Below are 24,269 nucleotides of genomic sequence, written 5' to 3' on the forward strand. Positions count from 1 at the left end.
AACCAGAATCAGAGCACATAACCTGATTCAAGAATACACTTTTATTTATTCTTTCACAAGCATTTCAGGATGAAAAACAGGAAACAAAAGCATTTTTTTTCCAAATAGGTTAAGCTCCTCACACTGAAGACACCAATGATCTGAGGGGTCCCATCATCATCATCATCATCATCATCATCCTCCTCCTCCTCCTCCTCCTCCTCCTCCTCCTTGCGAGACCAGCACTGAAAACTTTCACTCCATCATCTATCATACCTCTCTTTGTATAAAATGACACAGCGCTTTCTGAAATAGCATCAGTATCATCATTGGGTGTGTGTGTGTGTGTGTGTGTGGTCCATCCACACTGAGGACCACATGTCACAGCAACATTCAGTCAGAGTAAAGTCTTCATTGGGTTCAGTGGCCCTCACAGGATTCCTGCAGTGGGAAAACAGAGCTGAACCACAGGAACTTCAGACATATGAGTGAGAATGTTGGAAAGATGATGTTCACCACCTCATCCTGGAATATATTGAGACCTAAAATTCATGTTTTTATGCATGTATTTCACATTGTTATTATTTTTCACATGTTCTAATTGATGTGCAGCAATTTGATTGAAAGCACTCTGTAAATAAAATCATTATTATTATTAGATTCTCAACACACAATGTATACTCAAAACTTCCTCCTGCCTACAATGTCTTGTAACTCATTATTTTCAGACAAACTGCACTAGAGTGATATTTGCCATTTACAAGCAAGTATATATTTGTAATTAGACCAATGAGAAAAAAGTATGCAGAAATACAACTAAATTATACTTGTGCTTGTTTTTCCCCTTGATGATACATTTTGCATGGACTAAAACTCTAACTTCAAACTACTCTGGAATGTGGAAACTGCTTTTCAAGTTCCAGTTCCATCCCCCACCACTAGGGGGCCTCAACCTACAAGGGACAGATTCATTTTGAACTAAAACACAACTATTATTGATGTTGGTTTGCTTGAATTGTTATACTCATGTAAGTTAGTAACTTTAGCTGATCATCATGTGTCATTAACAGGCTCAAGAAGGTCCTGCAGGGGTTGAAATGCCATGTTGAGTGGGTCGTCCAATAACGGAAGGGTTGGGGTTTCGAATCCCGCTATAGCCAAGTCGTTGTGGTGTCCTTGGGCAAGGCACTTTACCCACATTGCCTAGTGTGAATGTGGTGTGAGTGAGTGAGTGTTGGTGGGAGGTACCAATGGTGCACTATGGCAGCCTCGCTTCTGTCAGTCTGCCCCATGGCAGCTATGGCTACAATAGTAGCTTACCACCACTGTGTGTGGAGTGAACTAATAATGCACATTAATGTAAAAAAAAAAAAAAAAATGCTATATATTATGCTATATATTTTAGTCGACTGAAATCTTAATGTAATTTAATTGACTAAATAAAAACTTGACTAGACTGATACTAAATAGTTGCATTTTTAGTCAAAAGATGGAAACTAGATCCAAATTTTCTGTCAAAATTAATATTAATATTAATAATAATAATAATAATAATGGCTTGGATTTATATAGCGCTTTTTTCGAGAAGATCCAAAGCACGTAACAGAAACCATTATTCATTCACACCAGTCATACAGGTGGTGGTAAGCTGCAATGTAGCCACAGCTGATCTGGGGCAGAGGTGTGGCTGCCATTCCGTGCCTACGGCCCCTCTGACCACCACCAACATTCATACTCATTCATACAAGGCAATGTGGATAAAGTGCCTTGCCCAAGGACACAACGACAATGACTCGGATAGAGTGGGATTCTAACCCCCAACCCTTCAGTTACTGGACAACCCACTCTCCCACTGAGCAATGATCACTGGGACCTGTTAAAACAATCACACATGATACGATCCAGGCCACTACATGACTGAGAACATACCCAGGACTTCTCCCATCGCTTTAGCAGCTGCTCATGCTCTGTGAGAGCACTTCTCCATTGGTTCAAATCCCTGGACGGAATGTTCTCCTCATCTGTTGATAACAGCAGATTTAGTAGATACGAATTGGTTTGATCACTTCATCTCAGCAGGGGTGGACTGGCCATCTGGCATACCAGGCATCATCTCAGTGGACCATCAACCCTAGTGGGCCGGTCCAGTCCACTACGTTTTTGTTTTACGAGCGAGTGGAAGCAGACATGGAAACAGGTGGCCAAAAATGGACCAAAAGTGGCAAGAAAAGAGTGAAAAGTGACTAAAATGGGCCAAAAACTGCCAGGAGTGGCCAAAAAATGGGCAAATAAAGAGGAACGAGGTGGTATGTAATGACAAAAGGTATAAATGGGCAAACAATAGTTTAAAAGGGAAACATGTGGCAAAAAATAGTGAAAAGGGCAAAAATGTGCAACAAAAAGAGGGGTAAAATGTAGGGGTAAAAGGAAACAAGTGGTATTTATTGGGCAAAAGTTAGCTTATTTGGATGAAAAGTGTCAAATAAATATTAAGGAAAGGACAAAAATGGGAAAAAAGTGTCAAAAATAAGTTTACAAAAATGGACAAACAATAGGAATGTAGCTAAAGTCTGAAAACAGCGTCAAAAGGGGCAAAAATGGGACAAAGGAAGTTGCAAAAATGGCCAAAAAAAAGGTGTGAAGAAGTATAAAGAAGTTAAAAAGTTTCCCCCTTTTAAGGTTTTCTGTGGGAATAATAATTAAAATTCAGACAGAACCACAGGTTGAGCATCACTGACCTAATAACAGATTCTACGTGGCGTCGCTGATAATGTAGTGGGCTGGTCTGGACAGAAAAGGCTAGGGCTGAATTTTTGTCCCAGTCCACCCCTGCATCTCAGGATGGATTTAGAAATGCATTTATTCTAAACAGGAAGTAAGTTCTGACATTTATTCTCCTGTAAGAACCTGCACAGTCATCAGTTCTTTCTGGTACCTCCAATTGAGAGGTGCAGATCCACCCCCGACATGTCACTGCCAGTGCTGGCCTCGGCCACGCAGTGATACCGGGCGTCCTTGAGCAGCGGCCCGCCTCTGACCCAACTGCTCACAAGCACTTCCTTCTGACCCAGTACCCGACGGTACTCCATTATGGGCGAGTCCAAACTGTGCCCGTTCATGAGCCAGTGTATTTGGACATCACTGGGACCTGTAGGACAGAGGGTGGACCTGGTGTTGAGCCGCTTGACGTGGAAACTATTTCTATGTATTACTGGGAATACTTGCCTTTATTTGGATGGACAAAGCTGTGGTTCTGAGCTTCTGTTAACCACATGCAGAGACAATCCATGCAAAACAGCTCAGCTTTATTATTTCTCAGTTGATTTTTAAAGCAGCACATTCAGAAAAACTGTGCAAGGAAACAAATGAGTGTGGAAAACTTTTTATTTCTCCTCTATATCAAAGTCCATCGTCTCATAACATCTTACCAAATATTTACATCTTCAAAAAGGTGCTTCGGAACATCTACAAACATATTTACACAATTTTACAGCCACGGAAAACCCTGAAAAAGGATTGAGATGTTTGAAAATAGCAAAAAAAGAAGCAGATATTGGTTGTAGTCCGAGAACCAAGGTCGATTCAGCTCTTGATATCCAACACTAGCTAAATTATTTATTGTTCATTTTACGAGAACAATAAATAGAGAAATGAAACACACGCTATGGGGCACCGATTGTAAAGTTGCGCATGCTAAAATAAACGGCAACTTTTTGCGACATTTAGCAACAAAGGAAGTGAATTTTTTCATGTTGCTTTTACCAGATTTACAGCAATATTTGTTCGTGTAAATTAGCTTTTATTTTGGTATTTAATATTTAGATTAAGATTTAACCTTTTGAATTTAACATTCACATTTTGATTTAACATAAAAAGATTTAGATTTAAAATTTACATTTCGATTTAATATTAAACATTTAGATTAACATTAAACATTTTGATTTAACATTTACATTTCTATTTAACATAAAAAGATTTAGATTTAACATTTAGATTTATTATTTAACACTGAGATTTCAATTTAACACTGACATGTTTTTACGACAAACATTGCTGTAAATCTGGTCAAAAGGAACGTAAAACATTTAAACATGGCTTGTTACTGAATGTTGCAAAAAAGTTGCCGTTTATATTAGCATGTGCAACTTTACACTCTGCGCCCCATAAAGTTAGTTTGAGCAAAGCCAACGAGCCCACGTGTGAAACGAGACGGGTTAAAGACAACGTTATGAAGCCGAGTCAGATCCACAGGCAGCACTCACCGAGGGCGAGACAGAAGAGTAGGAAGTGCTCGTGGGCGTGAACCCCCCAGGCCTGATCCTTCAGCAGGGGAGGCAGCAAACTCACCCCTACCTCCTGAGCCTGCACACTGTGCAGCTTAGTGGTGGAAGAAGAAGAGGAGGAAGAGGAGGAGGAGGTGGAAGGAAGGTCAGAAGGGAGCTTAGTTCCAGAGGAGGAAGAGGAAGTGTCGACAGCAGAGGAAGCTGTGAGAGGGAGTGGTGGAGAAGAAATAGTGATGAAGCCAAAAAAGAGGAAAAGGAACAAAAACTGACAAAATGCTCATCTTAAAAAATCGGCTGCAATAAATAAGAAGAATAAGAATCTTTAAAAAGACAAGATTATCACAGATTTGACTCTCTTAAATAAAAAAATATTTCTAAAACTCAAAGTTCCTTAAATTTTCAATCCTACTTCAGATTGTTTCCAGGGCTCTATTGTCAAGCTTTTCCTTCAGTATATTAACAAACGGTTAATGACGATTAATACACACAAATGCACACACAGGACCATCGGGTATGTATCCATGTAGGAATGTCGTCTGCACAGACAGAAAAGAAAATTCGACACGCCACAGATGCAGCGGCGCCACCTGGAAGAACTCCAGGATATAGTTCAGCAATTCTCCATTAAGACCATTTAGAGAGAAAAAGCTTCCCTGAGAAATTCCAACAAAAAATACCGAATGAAAGTCACAGAAATGATGGAAAAATTTTGTGGTTTTTCACTCAGCTGTAAAAAAAAAAAAAAAAAAAAAAAAAAGCAGCTCCAAATGGGAAAACATCACAGAAACTTACCCATTTGGTAAACAATGTTTCCAATTTGGAACTTAAATTATAGCATGTGTTGCTAGACTGAGATGGGGGAGGTATCACTTCTTTAAATCCCAAAACTAGACAGAACTTGTCGGCTTTGTAATGGTTAACCTTCAACACGTGGTGAACACTGTTAAACTTTGATGGCAGAACAAAAGTGTCATCAGGACGTGCGTGTAGCAGCTTTAGCTAGCAGTCATCTGCGTCTGCAAACTGAATGGGCTGAAATTCACAGTCCACATCGAATGGCTTCTCCTGGGAGTTACTGTCTCCTCCCGAACTGTGGGAAGGAACTTGACCATTGGCGCACTCTGGCTCGGTCTCGTATCCTGTGTCTCTGAGCGCCCGCAGGTTATTTGTGTTCTGGCTGCCGTTCTGCGTCGACTGCTCAGTCAGGTTGATTTTGTCATTTGCGGATGTTTCCATTAACCCCGCCTCACACGCCAGGTATTCGGGCTGATGGGTGCTCTTGTTGTCGCCGAGCAGAGCGGCGCGCAGCCTCAGGCAGGGGGCGGGGAGGTACTGCATGTAGCAGTTGTACACCAGCGCAGCCAGGAAGAGGAGGAAGAAGAGGAGGAAGAGGAAAAGCAGGGCAGTGGCATTGTTGCGCTGCAGGTACTCGGCTGCGGGGTCGCGGCTGTCCGGGTGGTGCACGTTGGAGATCGGGGGAAGCGGCTGCTTCTTGGGCTGGATTTTGATTGTGCTGCTACTTGGGGGCAGAGTTAGTGATGCGTCAGTTTGGGGCGGGGACTGGGAGGTGAGGAGCAGCGTGGGAGGAGCCAAAGCCAAAGTTAGTGGGACTCGGTCTGTCTTACCATTACCTTCAGCAGCGTCTTCCTTCCCGCCAAAGAAGGGGGGAGCGGGGCCTGAGCGAGGGGCGGGGCCTGAGCGAGGGGCGGGGCCTGGAGGGAGATCTAGAGTCAGGATGTATCTGACCAGGAGGCGGCTGAAGTTCTTTCCCACTGCAGCCGCCAGTTCCACAGACCAGCACTCGTAGGAACCCTGGTCCTCGGGGGCCACGCTGTAGATCAGGAGCCCGTTCTCTGTGACCAGGTGGAAGCGAGAGGCGTCGGTGAGGACCGAGCCATTGGATCGCCACAACACCTGAGCCAGGTTGGAGCGCAGCAGGCACGGCAGCTCCGCAGAGCTCCCTGGTTTCACACTCACTCGCTGATAGTCCTTCAGAGACAGAGGAGGCACTAAAACAACACAAACAGAAATATAATTAATCACCACAGATAAATCTACTGTAAAATACTCAATTATTTAGAACCAATTTGAGCCATAAGCCAGTCACCTACTGTATGTGGTGGAAAATGGAAAACAGTGACTTTTTGTATCTCTAACAAAATCTGCATTTGTCATTAAAGGTCAACACTGATTGTAGTGCAACCTTATTATAACAACTATGCATGTTTTTTCATGCACAAAATAAATTCTGTCTTACATACCTGTGTGAATGTCAAGATTGACTTTATTAGAGGGAAAGATACTAAAATAGAGGGCAGTGTTACACCTGAGTGAGATAAGTCAGTTGAGCTGTTGGTGTACGGTAATTTTTTGCTACTACTGTAGGAGTGTAGTGTGACATATGTACAGAGAATATTTTTTTGGAAACATCCCAATGCTTAAAGTGTAACGTACACCCCCAGGTTTCTCCTGCCACTAGGAGGAAACTTAAAAAATGCCTTGATTATGGGCGTGGCTCCTAGAGTCGTTAGGACACGTCCAGTCACAGCAGCCCCGCCCCCACAGCGCTGCACAGTGCCACATGGAGCTGTCAATCAATGCTCACTGAGGGCTGTGAGAGGACGAAACCTAGTCGAAACCTAGTCCCTCCCATCTTTTATAGGAGGGGTGGAGCCAACAGTGACGGTCCGTGATGTCACTGATCTAATCTCAGCCGAAAGCAAAATTCAATTGCAACAGCTGGCGTTCAACCCATAAAGGGCAGTCACTTTGACATTTTAAAAGTGAACAGAGGGAGTAGATGTGTGCCTCCAAGTGTGACAGATCGGCGGCTGAAGAATTCTGAAACTGAAAGATTTTTTTTTTTTTTAAAGAATGAGGAATGAAGTAAATTGCTTAAAGCTGCACGTTTTCCAACCCCTTGAATTAAGTCTTTAAACATGATACCACAAATTTAATGAGGATTTCATTTCTGTTGCAATTTGTTTTCATCTTAGACTTTCACAGATCAGACTATGGTCTATACCACGTGTCAAACTCAAGGCCCAGGGGCCAAATCCGGCCCTTTAGAGCATCAAATTTGGCCCACTCAAAAAAAAAAGTAAAAAATGATAGAAAAAAACATTAAACATTTTGTAAATCACCAATTAATTCAGTTCTAGATATCTCAGCCCCTCCAAATACAAAAAATATTTAAAAGCCACAATATTTGAAGAGCTCAGTTTTTCAATTCTTATATTTCATGACAGCAGTCATTTTTTAATCTCAAATTGTTTAAAGAACTCTCAATTTTCAAAAAACTCTGGCATATTTTCCTCAAATTATTTCACAAAATATCCCCAAATTCCAAAAATCAGGGAAATTTAAGTGAAGATCCTGCAGAGACTGATATAATTTATCATTTATATGTGGAAGTGCAAACCACAGCACATGCTGAATTTGTTCTTTTTCCCAAAAGAGACTGGTCATGGCTAATGAGAGCTGATTGACAAAACTCTTACCTGCAGGGCATTTGTCAGCATTACCATCCAGGCTCTGGATCAACCTCCTGAAAAACAGGCAGTTTTGAGTCTATGATGTGGAAACATTAGTCAGACAAACCTGAGTGTGGCTCTGTGCTTGTGTTAGCTGATGCAGCAGTGCATGAGTAGAGAACAGGCATGCATGTTGCAGGGATCATCAGGATAGAGGAGTGTGACAGTGAGCAACTGCTGCCTCACCTTAGCTGCTGGCTGGGAGCGTCCATGATGTTGACGCAGGCGGCGGTGGGCGGGTCCCAAGCACAGTAGGGGTCGCGGGCCATGATGCAGTCGTCACAGAATAAATACTTGCTGCAGAACGCAGTGGGAGACTGGGCAACGCCCGAGTCGGAGCCGGCATACAGCGAGCGCGTCTGTGGAAGCAAGTTTACGTCAAGAGTCAGAGGGAAGGACGCAGGTAATCATTGTGCTTCTCCTAAAGTAGTTGCGTAATTAGTAATTAATTACTATTATGACATAATTAGTCAGGATGCAGGAGAATATGTGGAGTTTGCAGGAGCAGGGGGAGCATTGCCCCCCCTAGTGGTCAAAAGTTTTCATTATAGTTTCCCCTAATTAATTTCAACTAATTAAGGATGGATAATTGAAGATGTAATTGTAATTTAAAAATGTAATTGACCCCAACCCTGGTTCCTTGTATTAAAGGTTATGAGACAATAATGACATTTCGATACAAGCACACATTATCTAATCATTTAATGTATATACAAACCCTGATTGTAAAATTCCATGAGACAAAAACTTTAAAACTTCTCAGTGAGCTCTTTTAATAATTTAAAGGCACAGACCTCTGAGGACAGCAGCAGGGTTTTGATTGGTTCAGAGTTCTTGGTGAGCTGGAGCTCTTCCACCATATGAACGCCTCCTTCAAACACCACCGACTTGTGCAGGACGCCCTTATCTGATGATGGAGATGCTTTAATACGTTAAACAGCCACTTCAAAACACAACATGACACACAATGACCGTCCCACCTGTCCCTGTGAAAATGACATCATAAATGTTTCTGTCCAAGGCTTGAACCCTCTCCACCACAAGTTGAGTGTAGTTCACATCTTTGGTGATGAGACGAGGCCTGTTGCCGATGGGCAGCACGGTGTCCTCCAGCAGAGGGTGGTCTCGGACAAACTGCAGTGTTTTATCGGGCAGGTGCAGCGAGTTGGTGATGTTCTGCTGTCGCATCTGGTTGTTTATGCACTGGAGACGGATACGTTGTTGAAAATTAACTACGTTCTTACATCTACAAATGATAAACTAGGACAGTGGTTCTCAGTCTTTTCAGCCCACAGGGCCAAAAATAAAAGGTGGTGAAATACGGTTTGAAAAACCACAGAAATTGGTTAAAAGTGGCAAAAATGGACTGAAAAAGTAGTAAAAAGGTGTCGATACTGGAACAATTAGTAGGAACAATTGTGCAAATGTCTTTAAAGTGGAAAGAAATGTGCAGAAAAGGCATTGAAATTTGATGGAGAAGTGGCAGAAATGGGAGTAATGTAGCAAAAATGCATTAAAAGGAGCAAAATATGGCAAGAAAAAAGTGATGAAAATAGGTTAAAATATGGCAAGTTTGGCGTAGTTGCAGACAAAGGGTAAAAATAACCAAAAACGGGCTCAAATTGTTGAAAAAATATTCTTAGTTTCTTGAAGGCATCTAGTGTCTTTTGACCCCAAATGGGGTCCTGACCCCAAGGTTGAGAACCACTGTGTTAGGACACAATCATTTAAATTGCACTTTAAACACATATAGAATGCTTTGCATTGTTTGGATAGTTTTTCTTAGACTTACAGCACCAGGACGTGGCGAAGGAGTGATGCCGTTGAACCGCACCCACTTGGTGTGGGACTGCTCCACTGTGGCCTTCTGCATGTACTTCCCCTTTGAAAAGACCTCCTCCACCGCCCTCATGTCGTAGGCACACACAGCTGACAAACCCACGTTACCCCTGTGAGGATAGCACGTTCACATTGAAAACAAAAGAGGGAAATGAGAAACAGTAAACTAAAGGTCACGCTTCAGATCCACATTTGACCTAATTGTGCTCAAGTCTTTTTCTGAATAGAAAACATCACTGACCACTGAGATGTGAAGACACCGTAGATAACTGTCTCTTTGGGTTCCGAGGCCCTAAGGATGAAAACGTCGTGCACGACATTGAAGACGAAATTGAGCTCTGGCATGGAGCACACCAGCTTGGCTTTTAGGAAGGACGTCCATTTTTTCTGCAGAGTGCGCTGCCCGCCAAGGTCGCCCTGTGGTTAAATATTTAACACACCAGGCACATAAGAGCGTACAGAAATAAACACCAACAGAGAGGGTTGCACATGGATGGGTGCTCAAAATAAGTGGAAATAACTCAACATTTTGTTGTCAAAGCCTTTTTAAAACAGCTAAAGAAAGTGTGAAGTAAACAGGAATGATGAAAAAGCAGAAAGTCAAAACACTTTTCTGGTTGTTGAAGTCATAAAGTGCTCCAACGTGCACTGACCTGACAGACACGAGCCACCCTGGGGATCAGCAGCTTCCCAAAGAACTCGTACTCTACCGACACCTCAGTGAAAAAGTAGTAGATTTTATCATCTTCACCGTCTTCCTCATGTTCGCCTCCTCTGATGACGTCAGCATAGACAAAGCTGGGCTCTGAGAACGACAGAGAAACAAGGAATGAATGAACAAAGGTGTCAGAGAGACTGGAAAGATACAGCAGAGGCAGAACATGATGGGATAAAATATACTATACAGTAACAGTGTAATGAAAAGATGAAACATGATGGAGAAGATCAAAAAGGTTTTCTCAACATTTTCACTTTCAGTAACTCTTTTCCATAACCCTGTAAAGAAAAAGTGATAGTGTGACAAGTACTGATGACTGGAAGCTAAAAAAAACACAATTTAAGCCCCAAATGGTCTTTAAATAAATTGCATTCATTTTTTTTTTTTTTTAAATCTGCAAATTTTCTAAACATATTTTGGTCCTGCCGTAAAATATTAATATTTTGGAAAACTGTTTTTTTTCTCTTCTGAATATGAATTCTATTTTCAAAAGAAACTGGAGGATGACTCCCCAAACTGCGATATTGGGGGTAATGCCTGACAATTGCACAAATCCTTTTCTAGACAACATACTTATAATTTTGTATTGGCTATCAGAAGTCATGGCAACTAAATATAAATGGCTTAATACAGTAAAAGACATGTATTTAACAGAAAGAATGACTTGTAAATTAAGACTGCATTTTCTGTCGCATACTTCTGTCTGCAAACTGTTAATACAGAAAAACAATTTAAAGCAAGTAATTACAGTCGTAATTAATTAATGTCATTATGTATTTACCTGAGATATTTTGCATTTTTTTTCTTCATCTTGTTTAGTTTTGTTTCTTACTTGGGCTTTTATTGTGAACTTTACTGCGGCTGCTTTTATTATCATTGAGGTTTAGGTGGTCATTTATTATTTATTATTAGTTATTGTGGTTTGTGACCGTTTTTCTCTCTTTTCACCATCCTTTGAAAATCATGATATTATTGAGGTAATTGTCACTGTTTGTCCGTCTTTAACAAATAAAAAAATTATTACCAAAATTTATTTATTTTTTTTTATTTTGACTCTTGTGTTCAATAGTAAACGTTTTACACTGTTTAAAGGAGACCAGCACTGGGTGGGTCGCGGACAGCTGGTCAAAAATAAATAAACACTTAATGTCTCTCATGTTGGACTAGTCTTTTATTTTTTTTAAAGAAACATTTTTTTGACAGGGATGCTGTGAAATGCATGTTGCACACAAAAAAATATGGATCTATGTTTTAAAAAAGATTATGTATGTGTGTTTTCAACAGCTATTTTTGAAAAACTAAACGTGGTCTGAAGAATTCTAAGAAAAGAAAAAAAAAAGAGTGGGTCGCGAATTAATGACCGTGGCAAAATGTGGGTCCCAGGATGAAACCAGTTGAAAACCCCTGGTTTAAAGGTTTTATTGTTCCATGTGAGATGAAACAGTTTTAAATTTATCTCCAAATAACATTTGAAAGTCTTTCTGTATCCTAACAAATCAACAACCGACTCACCGTTGAGCCACGATGTGGAATACTCCGTCCTCAGCAGAGACTGGGATGGGGAGTATCTAGAAATGATGGGTTCACTTCCTAAGAAATTATAAGCCGTCCCTGAGTACAGCTCACCATCTGGAAAAGCAGAGTAACCATGGTAACAATAATACCTAGTGATTCCATTGTGATTTTCTTTTCTTTTCCTGCTGACCACAACAGCTTTGAGTTGTGAAAGGCAACAAAAAGTGGCCTGGACTCACCAACCATGACAGTGGTGAAGCTTTGGGTTGGATCAAACGAGCACTTTCCTCGGCCGTCCTCGGGTCGGCCGGCCAATGAAAAGTCGGCCAGGTTCTAAAGGAAGAAGCGTGTACTTCAAATCAATCACAGATGAACACTTGAGGAAAGACGTTTATTTGTGTAAACGTACCAAGTAATCACACTGAGGCTGAAAGGCGTGCGTACCGCAGACATAAAGCCGCTCGGCGTCGACCAACTGAAGCACTCGAATATAGTTCAGACAATCCCTCTGAAATGATTAAAGATTCAGCCATTTTCTTCTACACACATTAAATAGGTCATTAATGTATTCCTAAAACATGTAAAAAGTAGGGTCGCGAATAGATTAAAAAAAACTTGCTAATTAATCACAAATCTGAAAAAAATTAATCGCAATTAATCGTGTCAGCATTTAATCACAGTTTATTGCATTGTCAGCTACTAATAAACACAAAAAAATTGAAAAAAAGGTTTATTATAACCACATATTTGCATAGAAAGTGTATAACTGAAGGGTAACAAAAAATAACCTAATACGTCTTTAAAAGACAAAGGTTATAACTAGTACATTTCATGTGATTCAAAACATTGTTTGTGCAACACTGATTGCAATATTCTATAATGTAAACGATTAACAGGAAATTAGAAGCTCCGCTGTAAAGCTGGCACAATTAGCTTGCACTTATGTAGTGTAAACAATGTACAGTCATATTTCACCGCAGCAGTAGAACATCAGTAACAAAAATGCATTGGTTCCTATCAATAAATTGATTTTTTTGGAATTTTTTGGCAGGTACATGAACTGAAGAGCGCTCACAATCAGTTTCACTTTTAGTAGCTGTAATACTGATTCGTATCATCTTTATGGGATGATTTGACGTGTTGGACAAAATATCGTTTTAAATGGACTATTCCTGTGGTCAGAAGAGGTAAGGAGGACAAGAGACGTAGCAGCTCATGTGAGTGTTTGAAACAGCTGACTCAGCTGATAGTTGAGAGTATACTTCCCTGCAGCGCAGAACAAGCGCTCACCATCAGTTTCACTTTTAGTAGCCGTTATACCACCTTGTATCGCCTTTATTGGATGATCTGACGTGTTTATGACCCAATGCAACGCAACGGTTTGACTAAACAGTGTACTATCGTCTTACATTGACTATTTCTGTTTTCAGACGAGGTAAGGAGGAGAAAGAAGACTGTTAAAGATTAACTGCTGCTGTGATAAGCACAAACACTGAAGCAGCAGTTTACGCCTACTCATGCATATGCAAAAAATGGCCTGTTTTTAGGAGAGCTCTGAAAGTGACTTTTCAAAGGGCTAAAACTACAGAAAACAGCAGAGTTTGGGAAAATAAACCTCAAATACTATGTTGTTGGGGTTCTTAAAACAATTGGAGATAGGTAAAAAAAATCGCAAAATACTGGACCTTTAACTCACTCAGTGCCATTGACGAGATAATTCGTCAATTACGTTTTTTCATGGAATTTGCACCATCAACTAACCGGGCCTAACGGGTCATCGCTACATGTCTGGAGGAAGAGGAAGTTACGTCTGTGTGATTGACGGGGCGAGCATATACAAAATACAGTAAGCAAACATTCAAATGAGAACCAGATAGCAAAATAATAATTTTGCCATCAAAAGCCTTGATGTTATAGTTTTCAATAAAGCCAAAAAAAAATTACTTCAAAGTCACAGAGATTTTTTTTTTAAAAAAAAGCCTGTTTTCTCAGCTTTTTGCTCTGAAACTGGCGATTTGTTTAAAACTTGCTATATTCAACTGCTGATTACAGAAGAATGGAACAAACTACAAACATTATTGTTTTTCTGATGAAAAATATTCTGTGGGTCTTTAAAAATCAGTCAAAATGCTCTAAATTGACTGGCACTGAGGGGGGTAGAAATTCTGAAAATGGTTGGCACTGAATGAGTTATTACTGAGTAATGATAACACAACTATAACTAACCTCTTTGGATTTTCCTTTGAGTGTGCACATCGTCATGGGGTCTTCTGCAACCGTCCACTGAACCTTTGAACATTAGAACAAAGAATGGAAAAAAGATTAAGCTGAATACTTTGAACCAGGGTTGGGGTCAATTATAATTGTAATCATGTAATTGATCATTAATTACAATTATGGTGTAATTATAATTGTAATTGACATTGTAATTGTAATTGCCATGAAAATTCTATAAAAACGCAACACTGGAGAACCACGAAACAGTTCTATGTACAGTTCTACACATATGTAGTTAATTATTAAAATGTGCTTTCCCACATTTTACCATTTAAGAAAATATTAAAACCTATATTTTCATTGATTAGGGAACCTAACAAGGAAAGAAATTAGATGATAGATATTTGTTTTTAGCATCTCTTATAGCTGATTCAGGGCCGGTTATTGTAACATACGCGAACAGAAAGCTAACACAAGAGGAAGGTTGACTTTTATTAGGTTATTTATTTCAGGCTCAGTAACTGTAGTTGAATTGAATTCAAAATGTAATTGTCTTCCTGAGGATAAAAAAATCCTTGCAATTTAATTGAAATTGGAAAAAAAATGCTTGTAACTGTAATCATGACTGAATTGTATTTGAACATGTAACTGTAAAATGTAATTGACCCCCAACCCTGCTTATAACCAATTGATTTTCATTTAACAAATACATATTTGCATTTCCTTCAATAATATTTAAGCACCTTGTTGTTTCTCAGGGTCACATTCCTCTTGCTCAGTTCAAAGATGGCTTCTCGTGCTCCCACATACAGCGCGTCATGCTCCTCACTCAGCAGTAACGTGGAGTAGTTGGAGATTCCCGGCTCGGAGAACAACATCAGATCCAACTCTGATAAAATGATTCACACACAATATTATTTTTTACATCTTCAACAACTGTAAACAAAAAGCATCTGAACGACGAATCTTGACTTAATATATCAAATATAATACTCTTGAAAGTGTAAGTACACCCCCAGGTTTTTTTTACGCAGTGATGGCAGCAGTGATATTTGTGGAGAGACAAAAGACGATGGCATTTTCAGACCTCGAGTTAATATATTTGGGATGAATGAAGTCACAATTTCAAGAATGCGTTAAAACTAGGGATGTAACGATTAATCGTAAGGCAGTTAAAAATCGATTCATAGGTACCACGGTTCACATCGATGCTCTGAAAATTGAATCGCAGTACTTTTTTTAAACAGCAGAGGGCGCTATATATTAATCCTTCCAGAATCGGACGTGACGGGCGGAATCTGCTACTATTTTCTTTCTGGCCGCCATTTACTGTTAAACGTGCTCATAAATTATTCTTTACTCCTTTAGCACCGAAAGAAAATCTGTAACATTACGTGAATATCTGTAAAAGTCACGTTTTTCTATTAGCTCTGTCTGCAAGCATAGCTTCTCTTCTTCACTGGTGGAATAACTGCATGCCAACCGACCACTGGGTTACCAGCGCCCTCTGCTGGTATAAACAAATATCACGTAAATACAGTAAAATGATTTTCAGTTGGACTTTTAAAAAGAAAAATAACTATTATGCAGTTTTGAATTGTTTACTATAGAACCAGAATTTAAATTAATAGGTTTCTTCTTCATTTGTATTATTCCTTTTTTTTAATTTCATTCAAGATTTATTTTTAGTTAAATTGCATCATTTTGAATAGTTTATCAAGGGATTCTTTTGACAATGAAAAATAAAAGGAAAATAGTATAGTATTTTCCCCAAAAAAATAAAGGAATATTTTTCAGTCATTTGTCTACAGTCCCATTTTGTAAAATAAATCGTGAGAAAATCGTATCGTGAACCCAGTATCGTATCGTACCGGGAGTTGAGTGAATCGTTACATCACTAGTTAAAACCATTACTCTTTCGTGGCTGGAGGGACACAGCAGACTATCCATGGCCAGAGGCTGATTCTCCTCCGGGCATCACTTCTGTACACCTCACACTTGTTAAAGATGGTACCGAGTAGGAAGAACAGGCCGCTTTGCTGCTGAACTGCACTTTATTATCTGACTGCACTATAAACATAAGCTCACTACCTGTCCCGGTCGCCGTGTCGGAATCTACCCATAGGCACACGCACACATCCACGCACATTTACCCACTGCAGGATGAATAAAGAATCTATTTATCTATCTATCTATCTTCGTATGACTTTGCTGTAATTCATCCATTTTTTATTAGCTTCCTCTACTACCTCTACCATGCACTCAGATCTCCTTCGCGCTCCATGTTCAACATAACACGTACAAAATGCTAATTCAAAAAGGGCAGTCTCCACCACTTCTGCACGTGCACTAATCATTGCTGCAAGCTTAGTGAATTCCTTGCAGCAGGTGAGGAAACTGCGTCAACAAAGGATTTAGGAAAGCAACTGGTTTACCACCCTTTATTTCAGATATTAGTGAATCCACCCCTAAATCTTTCCAGGTTTTATTTTGACAGATAGATTCACAGGTTTCAATCTTCTGCGTTTAGCTTGCTTAGACCGTTGAAGGCTCTGCATGATTATGGTTACATGTTTTCAGCGTTATGCAAGTAAGACTTCATGCTGTGATTGATTGCAAACTAAGTGCAGTGTTTGTGTTTGGATGATACTGCTTGTGCCAGGTGTGGCTTGGTTTGGATTGCGTTTGTGCAGTCATAAACACCACAATGATGAAAGCGAATCCCCTCACTGACTGACTGAATGAGACAGTGACTGAGCCACAAGAAGAGCTGAAAAAACACAGTACTGCTCGTTCCCACACAGAGGCTGAGTTACTGCAGCTATTTCTGTAAAAGGACGCAGGGGAAAGTAACTGGCGGTTAGACTTGGGGGGGGGGGGGGGGGGGCAGCCTTGAGATCAAATGAGTCAACAGGTGTCGGTGTGGTTTTTTATTGTGAGCTTGGGTAGCTAGTGTATCAGCATATGGATCACGTGAAAGGTTGCTTCTTGTAATGCTGATGGTGCTTCTCGGCCTTATATTGCTATCTCTAGTTTCTGGTTTTGAGATTGCGCAAGTTCAAAAACACCAGATCAGACATGTGACGTGGCTTCTCACACGCTATATCAGAAGATGCATCTGGGTCATTCCATGTCATTTCAACAAATGGCCCACGCACTTCTGTCTAAAAAAAAAAAAAAAAAAAAAATCAGCAATTCTTACAATTGTTCCATGATTACTCAACAGGCACATTGTAAATTTTTTGTTTAGTTTTCCTTCTTTTTCTTCCATTTTCAGCTTCCAATATCTCAGGAACTATATCACATAAAAAACTGAAATTTTGGTATAGTATTACAGCTCCACCTACTCTCCCAGAATATACGAAAAGATCTGCTATATATTCTATCTGGTTGGCATGCCAGCCCCTCAAATTTGGAAAAAAGTTTGTCGGTATTTTGGGGTCAAACATGTTTGGGCCTTCAGTAAACAACTTTTATAAGCTTTGAGCTATGCACATAGACTGTTAATGATTAGTCAGATAAATGCATTGGTTCTTGGGTGACAGTCTCTTGAAATCCAAAAGAATTGCCCCATACCTGCCATGTGGTAATGCAAGAAAAAAAAATCTGATTTACATTTTAATTTATAGTATAAAGGTTACTCTTTCTTGGGATATAAAACAACTTTTCTTTATGGGACTGTCATATTTTTATTTTGGACCCCATATTGGACTATATCGAAAATCGTTACCTTGAGGCCATTGTAGTTTGCCTCTGTATCCTATAATAATTTGTTGTTTATTAGTTTGTAACAACCAACCAAGCCCTTTATTTATCTTCTCTAAAATAGGAATATACAAAAGTTATTCAGTTAGTCGAACATGTATTGCAAGTTGACACACTATTTGAGATCATCAATATATCTGCACCTACCTTTATGTTTCCAGGATGTTCGCGGCACAGCGTGGGGCCCGTGAGTGGAGACCTCGAGGAGCAGCCCCAGAAACACTCCCAGGACGCTCAACCCCATGTTAGACTCTGATAACTTCGGAACAGTGAAGTTTCCTCTGGAAGGACACAGGAGGAGAAATGTCAATGATTCCCCAAAAGCTAAAAAGATGAACAACTTCACGAGTGTGCAAGTCCAACTCTTTTTGGCTAAAAGCTGAAGGGTTTCATACTTCCTCTTAAGATTAACTTCTGTTTAAATAGCTCACCACAAGCATCGAACACAACTACGATAATAATCCTATAGGCAGACACTGTCTGGCTTATGAAATACTTCTCCTTTTTAAATGATCAGTCATGTGGTAAATGTTAACATTTTTCAATACAGACGTAAATTCACTCTGCCATCATATCTTAATAATGAATAACTTTTAAAAAATATATTATAGTCCTTTTTTTGTTGTTGTTTTTTTTTAATCTTGAGATGCTTAAGCAACTCAATTTAATTCCAGGCTGTTTCTTTAGTGCAAAAGGTAATGTGATGAATAATTTTATTTCATCTATATTTACCAGTAGTGACCACAACAGGATGTATCATAAAAATGTATTACAATTGAAAATTCACTAAAAGCATTTAAAATGTTATTAAGACGTTAAGTTAAATGATAATTATATTCATAATAACTTACTGTATCTGCTTAATGAAGCATGCAGTGTGTGTTAATGAGTCTATAGCGTGAGATCTCCATCTTACGGTTTCATCATGTAGAGATTGTTCTTTGTAGCACTTTGGTTTATAACCAAATGGGAAGTTTTGCAACCTGATTCTCATTCTTGACACGGATCCGTGCATTTGTTGGCTTTCGGCAATAATGATGACAGCGACCAGAGTGATTGTAGTAATCCTGTTAGCCATCAGCTTTCATCAGATAATAGTGTCATTTACTGTCAATTGTTTCACATGCCAGGCATTGAGAACTTCCTCATGTGTTTAAATCAAAACAAACCTGATTAGGAGACCTTTGAACTGTAGTGCGTTATTAGTGAGACGTATGTTTAACTTATCCAGGTCCAATTAAACACTTGATGTTAGCATATTAATTTACCAGTATAGAAAAAACTAACAGTCGTCTTTACTTTAAAATCTATTTATTAAAAATGTATCTAAATTTGTCAAAAACAAACAAATTTTTCAGATTTAAATCAGAGGAGAAGCCTGGGTGAAAAAGAAGAACATTGGTCATTAAAATATCAAATAAATCTCACAATGTAGTCCAAATCCGGCTTTTAATACATACTGTGCTAGCCAAATTCTAACGGCATTAAGCACTGCTAGGTCAAAATACAAGTGATAAAGTTACTTTGATTAGATGGTAAGATAGATAGTCCTTCCCCTGAATATAAAGATTTATTAGATAATAGGTTGGAAAGATTTCTTGCATTTCATTGCGATGCTTCAGGGTTTCTATCTCTCCATCAGAAACGCATCACCTTCAGTTTCTTTGTCATTGCCTCATGTGTTTACTTTAATGGTAACTAATGCTGACGTGTAATGACTGATGGCCTGTTGTGTTACAAAAAGCCACACAAAAAGTACGGCCCTTAGACCACGTAAACCGATCTGGCACAAAGCAGGTTATTCAGGCTTTTTCAGTCCTCGAAGGAAGTAAAAGGACCTGCATGATCCACATGAGTGGACCAGTCAAGGTTTAAGGTCTCAAAACAAGAATTAAGAAACGTGGATGAGAGTTAAAAGAATAGACAGATTGAAAACTATCACTACAGGAGAAGTGGCAAGACACCGAGATAAATAATTTCACAACTTTTTCCACCTTCAATGTGACCTATAACCTGTACAATCACCTTCCAGGGAGGTGAAGTTAAAAAAAAAAAAAAAACAGAATGAGGCTGCAAAAGTGCGCACACCCTTTTATAACTGGGTACGGGGTTGGGTTCGGATTTAATCAGTCACATTCAGACATGTTAAGTTGGAGTCAACACACACGTGTCACCATTTAAAATGCCTCTGATTAACCGCAAATAAAGTTCAGCTGTCCGAGTAAGCTTTTCCTGACATTTCTATAAGCACGGTCCGCAGAGAGCTTCCAACGCATCAGAGGGATCTCATTGTAAGATATCAGTCAGATGAAAGGTACAAAATAATTTCCAAGGAATTAAATATAACATGGAACACAGTGAAGACAGTCATCAAGTGGAGAAAATATGGCACAACAGTGACTTTACCAAGAACAGGACTTCCCTTCAAAATTGATGACAAGACGAGAAGAAAATTGGTCAGGGAGGCTGCCAAGAGGCCGACAGAACATTGAAGGAGCTGCAGGAATTTCTGGCATGTACTGGCTGTGTAGTACATGTGACAACAATCTCCTGTTTTCTTCGTATGTCTGGGCTATGGGGTAGGGTGGCAAGACGGAAGCCTTATCTTATGAGGAAAAACATCCAAGCCTGGCTTCATTTTGCAAAAACACATTTGAAGTCTCCCAAATGCATGTTGGAAAATGTGTTGTAATCCAATGAAATCGAGGTTGAACTTTTTGGCCATAATTCCAAAAGGTGTATTTGGCACAAAAGCATCACACAGCCAAATCAACAAAAGAATGGCTTCACCAGAATAAGATTGAGGTAATGGAATGGCCCAGGCAGAGTCCAGACCTGAATCCCATTGAAAATCTGTGGGAGTGATCTGAAGAGGGCTGCACACTGGAGATGCCCTCGCAATCTGTCAGATTTGGAGCGGTTTTGTAAAGAAGAGTGAACAAATATTGCCTCATCAAGATATGCCACACTGATAGACTCTGACCCAAAAAGACGTGCCGTAATAAAAGCCAACGGTGCTGCAAAACAGTATTAGTTTAAGGGTGTGCATATTTATACAACCCAAAACCCCTTTAAAGGTTTCAGTTTGTTTTTCAATTGCATTGTACAGGTTATATGTCACATTAAAGGTGGAAAAAGTTGTTAAATTATTTATCTTGGTGTCATTTTTTTACATCACACAAACCTGGCATTTGAACAGGGGTGTGCACACTTTTTATATCCACTGTACGTTGCCCACTTTGTATGGTTTAAGTTTCATTAATGCTATTACAATCTCCAATGAAATTTCAGGCAAGAGATATCTTGCAGATCTTATTCAATAACTTTGGTTCTTTCAGATTTAAAGTACACTTTTCCAGTTCAATAAATAAAACATTTAATAGTGTAAGGTGTATGAGGTGAATTTTATTTGAACTATTTATGTCCAATCTACTAAACTAAAATCACGGTTTGTCCAAATTTTAATCACCGTCATCTTTTCATGACCTATTTGAAAGATTTTAGTTAAATAGGTTAGTAATCAGTCATCCACGAGAGGGGGAGGTGTAGTGTGTGCTACAGTCATATAGAAAACTAATGAGGCTCACAACTAGAGATAAATCGGCTAGTTATAATTGATTATTGATTTGTTTGTAAACGAGAACAAATACCCCAGAGGCCAGGACCCGCCTCATGATGAATTCCATCTGCAAATATCAAGCTACGATGGAATTCCAGCTCGGCCTCAGAACTCTGCTCTGCTAAACAGGGGTTCGTATATACAGAGACCCATTGTTTGGCAAAGATGTGGGTAGCCTTCCCTTCACCTCCCCCTACATGTCCACATCATCGATGCAGAGCAGGCAACAATAAACAGAGAATGGGGGGACGAATAAGCTTTGTTTTCCGCAGTTATCCAGCTCTTCTGCACACTTGCCAATGTAAATGCCATGGCGGCTTAGCTTGAGGAAAAAACCCCCGAGCCAAGTGAGTGTTTTCAATAATTCAAGAAAACCATAAGATCTGGAGGCACTGTGTGAGATGGGATGCAAACCTTGAGATGACAGCAGACAAAACTATATCAGTTAAAGGCAAAGAGACGACTGAAATACCAAGAGCCACTCCCTCAAATCCATTAAATGTTATCATCTCGGTCCTACTCATTTCATCTTCCTGGACAAAACTATAAATAAAATCCTCTAACTAGCTCGCAACTCCTCATCTGTGCACTGTTGACGTCCCCTATCAATCCTGGCATTCTGGGCCCCATTTAGGCCAAAGTTTAAGCTGCGAGCCCTGTTGAGATTCCCAGTTACAGTAGCAGAAAGAGCGCCCTGGCAGCAACCCTATGCTGCGGAAAGATTTAGAGGAGTGGCCACGCTGGCCTGGGACATTTAAAACGCCTACCATGCTGGCAGGTTTCTTTGAGCTCTTTGTGCTCCCCTTTCAGCTCCTTTGGTTGGGCAAGGAGGTTGACACCTGCTCGGGGCCTTGGGGTTCCCAGCACTGCACCGCTTACTGGGCAGAGACATTGGCATGCTGCCCAGTAAGGTCAAGAAAGGGGAGAGAGCAGGAGAAACTGGAGCGCAGCATTCCAGTGCACGATACTGAGTACTATTCAATCAGAAATGTAGTCAGAACTCGTTGCTGGAGACAATTTTTTTTTAATCAGATTAATTTCATAGTGTACATCTCAGACATCAAAATTGAAAATAATTTGCTCAAAAAAAGATGCAAAAGGTTGAAATTGCCGCTACAAAGTTTGTATTGATCGCCACTGTAAACATTCTCTTTTTGACATTGTCGGAAAGGTTTCGAACATTGCATTGTGGGATGTAGAGTCCCATAGAAGGATGCATATAATTGTTTTTACTTCATTCTTACTATAATTTCTTGTATTTTCCCCCCAAAACACTGTCAAACTGACTTCCCAACACATTTCTGGTGTTTTCACAGTCTAAAGGTTGGCGGATGATTATTTGGGGGTTTACAGGGAATACATGGAACATACACTCTGTCCTCCTTGTCTGGCAAAAAACACAAGAAATCACGGTAAGAATGAAGGAAAAACTCTTCCATGTATCTGTTAAAGGGACTCCAAATCCCACAATACAATGTGTGAAACTTTTGCAACAGAGTAAATACTGTAAATGATTACAACGGAGATGAACATTTTTCGGGCAGCATTTTCTACCTTTTGCACTTTTTTTTCTGGGAAAATGATCTTCAATATATTGATCTATGAGGCCTACAGAATTGCCGTCTCCAGCAACTTTTAACATGCATGCTAATGCTAACATGGTTTCCATGAGCAAAATATATTTTTTTATATTATTGCTCTCGAGTTGAATCACTTGTACTGAGATTTGAAAGGTGTTCTATAAGCTCGGGTAAGTTATTACACCAATGTGGCATAGTATCTATATTGTTTGCCAAAGGACAAAGCATTTTTTAATAAACACTTCTGCATATTGGTGTAACCGAGATAAATCTGCTGAGTTAAAAAACCACCGCACACTTACAAAATGCATACATACCCATGACTTAAGCAAAAATTGCCTTGTCCACTATACGACGACTGCATAAAATTCTGTGCGGTGGATGAAAAAAAAAAAAAGTTGTTTCTTGGGTCTAATATCCAGTTTGTTTCAAAATGCACAAATCTGGCTTTGATAACAAGCGGAGGCTTCTTCAGTTCCAGTGCGGAAACTTCAGACAAAAAGCTTTGCATCCTGTGAGCAGAGAGTGAATTGAGGATACCAAGGGATGGGAGGGAGGTGAACATTCACAGCCTGCCAATAAACTCCAACCCCTCACTTCTTTTTCCTCTCACTGGCTCTCTTTTCCATGCACTCGCTCATCCAAAGCATCAATGCTCTTCTTCCTTTTGCATGCCAAGAGGCTGCAAATATATTTTCCTCCTGCTCTTTCAGTTGCTATAATACAAATACAATCTGCCTGATCATGCACAAACAGAGCTTTGGTCAACTGGTAAGACATGCAGCCTTTAGCCATAAGACGTTCTCTTGGTGAAAATAACTTTCTTTAGAAAAGGTTTCATCTTTCAGGTTCTTGTTGTTTTCTCTGATGCATGCAGCCATCAAATCAGTGTCCGGTCATTGGATGGCTAGAATATTCATATATGGCAGTAACGCAAATATAATCTTTTTCACCTTTGGTGTATGAATGCAAGTGTGAATGAGTCTAATATTGTGACGCACTCCAACTACTTCAGTAGTAATTAAAGTAGACCAAATTCCACACTATCAGAGGTAAGGTGGTCTTGCACAAGAGGAAACCTATTAATTATCATATGGCATTGTTGACCTAACTTTATCCACAACTTAACTTAAGGTTATTTCCAGTCAGATGTTCTCAACCGGCGTTATCTGCATGCATTTATCCCTAATCACGGTAAAAGAAAACTTTTACTACCACTGC

The 24,269-nt window shown here is 39.7% G+C and overlaps 1 protein-coding gene across 2 annotated transcripts in view; it reads right to left on the reverse strand.

Moving 5' to 3' along the window:
- Positions 1 to 207: 207 nt before the first annotated feature.
- The window catches only part of sema4d (sema domain, immunoglobulin domain (Ig), transmembrane domain (TM) and short cytoplasmic domain, (semaphorin) 4D), a 50,551-nt gene continuing 26,489 nt past the window's right edge, over positions 208 to 24,269 (reverse strand). The window contains exons 4-21 of one of the 2 annotated variants that reach the window (XM_028463062.1): positions 17,997 to 18,130; positions 14,828 to 14,973; positions 14,094 to 14,156; positions 12,277 to 12,375; positions 12,107 to 12,200; positions 11,865 to 11,981; positions 10,288 to 10,439; positions 9,876 to 10,051; positions 9,588 to 9,744; positions 8,776 to 8,998; positions 8,590 to 8,702; positions 7,982 to 8,154; positions 7,763 to 7,809; positions 5,894 to 6,271; positions 4,242 to 4,463; positions 2,915 to 3,127; positions 1,909 to 2,000; positions 208 to 420 (exon numbers count right to left, since the gene is read on the reverse strand). In XM_028463062.1, coding sequence (XP_028318863.1) covers positions 400 to 420; positions 1,909 to 2,000; positions 2,915 to 3,127; positions 4,242 to 4,463; positions 5,894 to 6,271; positions 7,763 to 7,809; positions 7,982 to 8,154; positions 8,590 to 8,702; positions 8,776 to 8,998; positions 9,588 to 9,744; positions 9,876 to 10,051; positions 10,288 to 10,439; positions 11,865 to 11,981; positions 12,107 to 12,200; positions 12,277 to 12,375; positions 14,094 to 14,156; positions 14,828 to 14,973; positions 17,997 to 18,093 — 2,583 coding nt within the window. In that variant the 5' untranslated portion in view covers positions 18,094 to 18,130 and the 3' untranslated portion in view covers positions 208 to 399. Of the gene's footprint in view, positions 421 to 1,908; positions 2,001 to 2,914; positions 3,128 to 4,241; positions 4,464 to 5,887; positions 6,272 to 7,762; positions 7,810 to 7,981; positions 8,155 to 8,589; positions 8,703 to 8,775; positions 8,999 to 9,587; positions 9,745 to 9,875; positions 10,052 to 10,287; positions 10,440 to 11,864; positions 11,982 to 12,106; positions 12,201 to 12,276; positions 12,376 to 14,093; positions 14,157 to 14,827; positions 14,974 to 17,996; positions 18,131 to 24,269 lie in introns of both variants that reach the window. The other variant, XM_028463061.1, reaches the window with a different exon arrangement.

This window comes from Gouania willdenowi, chromosome 12, assembly GCF_900634775.1.
Source record: "Gouania willdenowi chromosome 12, fGouWil2.1, whole genome shotgun sequence".
Lineage (NCBI taxonomy): Eukaryota > Metazoa > Chordata > Actinopteri > Blenniiformes > Gobiesocidae > Gouania > Gouania willdenowi.